The following is a 6,577-nucleotide window of genomic DNA, read 5'->3' on the forward strand; positions in this document are numbered from 1 at the left end:
AATTTATTATATGAAACAAAGCTAGAGATTGGCTTTTAAGAACAGGATGATGTACGCGGCGGGTTAGTCTGTGCGATCCCTCGCTGTCAGCCCTGCTTACCCACATTTGACATCACGAAAGATGTCTGCGGCTGATTAGCAGGTCTTTGGTATTATGTTATCTGCCATTGATTTGCCGTTGGCTTAAACTGAATGACTGTGTTCACGACCTGAAGGCTGCAGCCAGGCTGCAGGGTGGGGGCGAGGATAAATCAGTTACGGGATATGCAAGGTGGCACGTTGTGCTGTAGTTTTAAAGTTTCTTCAGCCAGTTCCTTTACCACAACATGATTTGTTTGGCCCGATTCTGGAATAATCTAGACCAGTGTTTCCCCAAACTTGGTGGGTCTCCAGCGGTTTTTGGACTACAACTCCCATCATCCCTAGCTAGCAAGACCAGTGGTCAGGGATGATGGGAATTGTAGTCTGGAGTCCAGGCTTGGGGAAACACTGGTCTAGACCATAGCTGTCAACGTTTCCCTTTTTAAAAGGGAAATTCCCTTATTCCGAATAGGATTCCTCGCAAGGAAAGGGAAAAGTTGACAGCTATGGTCTAAACAGTGGGGAATGGAACCAGGGTAGGAGGAATAGCCAGAGCAGCAGCAGTGATTAGTCCCAGATACTTCGCTTTTTAAAAGTTCTGCAGTTTACCACCAGACCTAGGTTTGCGGAAGGCGTTTTGGTCCTAGGGAGTCTGGTTCAGCTCTCCACGAATCCATTCATTCACACTGACTGTTATTGACACAGAAGTGATGCGATGAAGCATCACATGGCATACAGAGAGCCCTGCTGGATCGTCCAGCATAGAGTTGGCCAAGGGTCATCTAGTCCAACCCCTTGCAAAGCAGCAATGTCCCATACAGGGATCGAACCTGCAACCTTGGCGTTACCAGGACCATGCTCTAACCAACTGAGCTATCATGCTGTTTCTAAACCATGGGCAGCTCAATGCCTCTGGGAAGCCCTCAAGCTGGGCATGGAAGCAGCAGCCATGCCCAACACCTGGCGCCCAGAAGCCTCCTTCTCCGAAGGTGGAGATCTTGTTTAGCTCTTATGACTTCGAACATAGTAACAGCTTTTCACTGGAGGAGGAACGGGAATCCTGAGCTGCAAAAACAGCCAGAAAAGCTTTCCTATAGAAGTCTCCTGCTCTTCTGAACATGTGGGTGTTGCCAAAGGAGCCACAGTCACACCATCTGGCAGAAGCACAGTGGCCAGTCAACTGGTGGCGACTTTGCATTCTTGCTGCCACATCAAAATGGTTCCCCGAATCATGTCCTATGTTTGCCCATAACATCAGCCAGGGAGGGATTTGCAGTGCATGCATTCTAGCCACATCGAACTCTTTTCCTTCTTGCTGTCTACAGGATCCAATTACAATCCAGAGACTCTTACTTACGTGTATTTGGGGGGGAATAGTTCTCTTAGAGCCCCCCCCCCCATTTTAATGATTTGCAAGCCCAATTCTCTAATGTTTAGCTGCAAACGCAAACTTCTTTGCATTTGGGTTAATTGATTCCATAATAAGACGGTTGCAGAATAAACAAGGAAAATGTTTGGTCTCTGTTGGATTCATGCAAATGAATGTGTGTATTCTGCTTGTAGCTAAAAACACAAATTATCTGGTACACTTAGTGGAAAGGAGGAGGGTTGGTGGGCCTGGAAGACAAATGAAGGAGCTTCGTAGATCTGTTGTGACTATTTGGGTGGAACCTGCGGCTGAGTTGGCAGAACACATGTTTTGAATGCAGAGGGTTCCAGGTTCAGACCTTGTTAGCCCAAGACTTTTAGCACAGGTACCAGTCAGTACTGAGCCTAGAGTTCATAAGAGAGCTCTATGTATTGATTGAACAACAGGGGGCATGTTCATATTCTGTGTTGTTGTTGATGATGAAGATGTTGTTTTGTTGTGAGGTTAAACTTTGGTCTCCCATCTTCTCTCCCTCCAGATTCCCACGTTCTGCAAGAGCCAGGGGATCCGTCACACTGGTGCGTGGTTGCATACTGGGAAGAAAAAACACGCGTGGGCCGGCTGTATTCTGTCCAAGAACCGTCCCTGGATATCTTCTATGATCTACCTCAGGGGAATGGCTTCTGCCTCGGACAGCTCAACTCGGACAATAAAAGCCAGCTGGTGCAGAAAGTCCGCAGCAAGATTGGCTACGGCATCCAGCTGACCAAGGAGGTCGACGGGGTGTGGGTTTATAACCGCAGCAGTTACCCCATTTTCATCAAGTCGGCCACACTGGACAATCCCGACTCCAGGACGTTGCTAGTGCACAAGGTGTTCCCAGGCTTTTCCATCAAAGCGTTTGACTACGAGAAAGCGTACAGCTTACAGAGGCCCAATGACCACGAATTCATGCAGCAGCCGTGGACTGGTTTCACCGTTCAGATCAGCTTTGTGAAAGGCTGGGGCCAGTGTTATACGAGACAGTTCATCAGCAGTTGCCCTTGCTGGTTGGAGGTTATTTTCAATAACCGATGATGACTCAAGAGACTTAGGCCGGACTCAACAATGACCTTTTATAACTACTTTGCTGCTAAATATCTCCTTCTGAGTGCTTGCTTTTTCATGCAAACTTTTTTTGTTCGTTTGTTTTCTGTTTTGAGAAATAGCTTATGGAAAGATTTCTCTCTCTGTGTTTCTTTTCCTTTTCTTTTTTTCCCCTGGTTTTGGTATTTCGATAAGTTTCGTTTCTTCTTTAAAGTGTGAATGACCAATAACTCAGAAGGGGGAAAGGAAGGCACCTGGGAAAGGGCTGGGGTGGGATGGAGTGGAGAAGAGTTTCACTTGAACGTGCTTCATTCATTAGTGGGTCATTTTGTACCCTTTAAGTTATTATTGCCCGAACGTGGTGGGAGGAATTGGACGCAGCTTGGTTTATACATAGCTCCCTCTCGAATTCAAACAGTGGTGCAGGTTCCCCTTCCTCACACCCTCTTGGTGAACACACATCAATTTGGAGACCTGTGTTTGCTCCCAGAGTTCTTGCGCACGTGGCTTTTACCCTGCTTGTTTCAGTTGAGGGATCAGATCTGCACACATGCACAATGAGGGATACAACGAATGGAAAGGCTGGAGAGCTCCAAACGCACATTGGAGTTACCATGCTTGTAGGAAGGAAAGGAGGATAACCTCTTTGGTTTGCCTTGCAAACTCGGTGCTAAACCGTTTGCAGGAGTCTGCCGCTGCGCGATGCCTGCGTGCCGATCTTCGACGTAACATGCATCTCATTTCGCTGCAGCTTCTGCCCTTTTGTGGCAGGTCAATCCATCTGCTGTTTGTCACAAACACACCAACTCCTTTGCTGGTATGAAGGAAGCCGACCCTCTGCGGCGACGGAAAACCCATTGTGGGTCCCTGGTGCAGAGCGAATGTCCACAGCCCACTTAAAGGCAAGCAGAGTCAGATTAGGGAGCAAATGCAGCCGAGTAAATCTTTTGCCAACAATCTTTACAACCTTTTCTTCTCTCTTTCTCTCCCCTTCCTGCCCTCTCCACTGCGGCCATCTGCTGCTTTAACACTTCATGTCTGTGTCATTTGGGGGTGGGGGCAAGAAGCATGGGCTCGGAAGGGCATGCCCATTTTCCCATTGCGCTTAGTGATCATTTGTGATGCCAGGAAAACAAGTAAGGTGCATGGCCTGTGCTTTTCAAATTGATCTGCGATGCAGACTTGTTTAAGACCTTTTTCTTCTTTTTTTTTAATAATAAAAAAAAGACGAAAGGGAATTTCAGTATTTATCCCCTTGTAACCTGCCCTGATCAGGTTTGCAACAGTACTGTTCGCATCCAGAAATTGCAGTCATTCATTTATTTCTTCTTGAATTCATACACTTAGTATGATAATTTTACACTGTTCTTAGCTCAATGAGCATGTTTAGACCTTAACATAAGCTATTTTTCTAAATATAAAAGGTTTAAGTGAACAAGAGAAGCATTCTCATTGGAATTTTAGCATTGAAGTGCTTTGGAAAACAAAAAAACAAAACAACAACAAAAAAAGAGACTCCTTTAAAAAAAGAAACCCTGAGATTTATTAAAAAAATGTATTTTATGTTATATATAAATATATTATTACTTGTAAATATAAAGACGTTTTATAAGCATCATTATTTATGTATTGTGCAATGTGTATAAACAAGAAATAAGAAAAGATGCACTTTGCTTTAATATAAATGCAAATAACAAAATGCCAAATTAAAAAAAAAAAAGATAAGATCACAAGATTGTGGTGTTTTTCTTTCTTCCTCTGGCTGTTATTATCCAGCTTAACGCTTTTCTAAATGAGTAATTTTGGGGTTTTTTAAGTACGCTTGATGTGATAACCATGCACAGCTTGGTTTTTTCAGAGTGAGTTGGGTGTCAGAATTGCAGGGGTGTCTGCATAGCAGAAACTGGTCACTCGGGCAATAAAGTGTAACCATCATGGGTGGCGCTGTGGGTTAAACCACAGAGCCTAGGGCTTGCCAATCAGAAGGTCAGCGGTTCGAATCCCCGCGACGGGGTGAGCTCCCGTTGCTCGGTCCCTGCTCCTGCCAACCTAGCAGTTCAAAAGCATGTCAAAGTGCAAGTAGATAAATAGGTACTGCTCCAGCAGGAAGGTAAACGGCATTTCCGTGCGCTGCTCTGGTTCGCCAGAAGCGGCTTAGTCATGCTGACCACATGACCCGGAAGCTGTACGCCAGCTCCCTCGGCCAGTAAAGCGAGATGAGCGCCGCAACCCCAGAGTCGGCCATGACTGGACCTAACCGTCAGGGGTCCCTTTACCTAACCTTGACAAAGGGAGAAGCCAGAATCGGGACCTTCAAGACAGGTGAACTTGGAAGCTTCCTCATGATGCAGAGGTGAGAATAACACAATGTGCCAGATGTTACATGGTAAGATAAGGCTGTCCCATTTCCTGGTTTTTAATAAAATTATTTTAAGCATATAGGGAAGAAAGAAAGAATTCCCAGCTCACATTAACAAGAATAAATCTATCAATCCCAATTTATATCTTATCTATCGTATGTTCAAACAGATATCAAAACAAGATTGACGATTTTATGTTCCAGTGTAGAAAAAGGGCAGTTAAGATCTTCAGAAAATTGAAGTACAAGTTTCTCTGCAACCGTAGAGACTCTTGTTGATAATCCAAAAGTACACAAATGCAAAAGATTTTCCCAGAGTGAATAGGCGCAACAATCTGGCTCTTCAGGCAAAAGTGGTTTACAGGTCAATAAGAAAACAAGGCAGTTGGTGCCTTCAGTGTTACAATATAAAAAGGACAAGTGTTTAGGAAGGGAGGAGGGATGAACCAACTTGTGCTCCCGTTCTCAAGGTTACAGCCCTTAAAATGGCCATCTGGGATGGAAAGAGTTTCAGTAGGTGCAGTTGAGGAACAAGCCAAGGCAGCTGGTCTCTTCCTCACAGCTGATGGAATAAAGAAAAGGTAAAAAGGCAACTCTGGGGTTGTGGTACTCCTCTCGCTTTCAGGCTGAGGGAGCTAGCGCTTGTCCACAGACAGCCTTCCGGGTCATGTGGCCAGCATGACTAAACCACTTCTGGCGCAACAGGACACCGTGACGGAAACCAGAGCGCACGGAAACGCCATTTGCCTTCCTGCCACAGCGGTACCTATTTATCTACTTGCACTGGCATGCTTTCAAACTGCTAGGTTGGCAGGAGCTGGGACAGAGCAACGGGAGCTCAACCCCATCGCGGGGATTTGAACCACCAACCTTCTGATCGGCAAGCCCATAGCCATGAGATAAATGGCTAAAATGTGTAAATATATGTATCACATACACGTGTAATGAAACAATACAGTAGCAATAACTAATAGTACTGTAAATGAGGTCTGCCAGATAGTTCAGTCAGTAGAAAATTCTTAATCTCTGGGTCATGAGTTTGAGCCCAACATTGGGCAAAAAGATACCCTTTTGGTTTCTTCCAACTCTACAATTCTATGCAATATAGTAATATGTTGGAGGGAAATGGATATAATTACATCACGCTGGAGGTGAAGTAGAGGGTATGTTTAAAAGCCCAAGGGATGAAAAGGGGTGCAATGATTTCAGAGCCATAATAACCTTGCTGCATTGCATTGCCTCTTAATATTTTTAAGAGGGAGATAGCCTCTAACTCAGGGGTAGGCAACCTAAGGCCCGGGGGCCGGATGCGGCCCAATGGCCTTCTCATTCCGGCCCGCGGATGGTCTGGGAATCAGTGTGTTTTTACATGAATAGAACGTGTGCTTTTATTTAAAATGCATCTCTGGGTTATTTGTGGGGCATAGGAATTCGTTCATCCCCCCCAAAAAATATATATATATAGTCCAGCCCACCACATGGTCTGAGGGACAATGGACCGGTCCCCTGCTGAAAAAGTTTGCCACCCATTTGCCCTCATGTTCAAGAAAAACCTGTATCTTGCAGAGGCGATGCACAGATGCACTGTTTTTAAAATTATTTCCCATAGTTTCAGTGGCATTGCTACTTGAACCTAGGTTTTTGCTGCAGACATTGACTTTAACAATGCACCACCACCTGCA

The 6,577-nt window shown here is 45.2% G+C and overlaps 1 protein-coding gene across 3 annotated transcripts in view; it reads left to right on the forward strand.

Moving 5' to 3' along the window:
* The window catches only part of SMAD7 (SMAD family member 7), a 109,693-nt gene extending 105,432 nt beyond the window's left edge, over window positions 1-4,261 (forward strand). For all 3 annotated transcript variants that reach the window (XM_083466130.1, XM_083466129.1, XM_083466128.1), the window contains one exon: window positions 1,989-4,261. In XM_083466130.1, the coding sequence (XP_083322256.1) occupies window positions 1,989-2,527 (539 nt within the window). In that variant the 3' untranslated portion in view covers window positions 2,528-4,261. The remainder of the gene's footprint in view (window positions 1-1,988) is intronic.
* Window positions 4,262-6,577: the final 2,316 nt, after the last annotated feature.

Source organism: Podarcis liolepis (genome assembly GCF_965112155.1).
Source record: "Podarcis liolepis genome assembly, chromosome: 11".
NCBI lineage: Eukaryota > Metazoa > Chordata > Lepidosauria > Squamata > Lacertidae > Podarcis > Podarcis liolepis.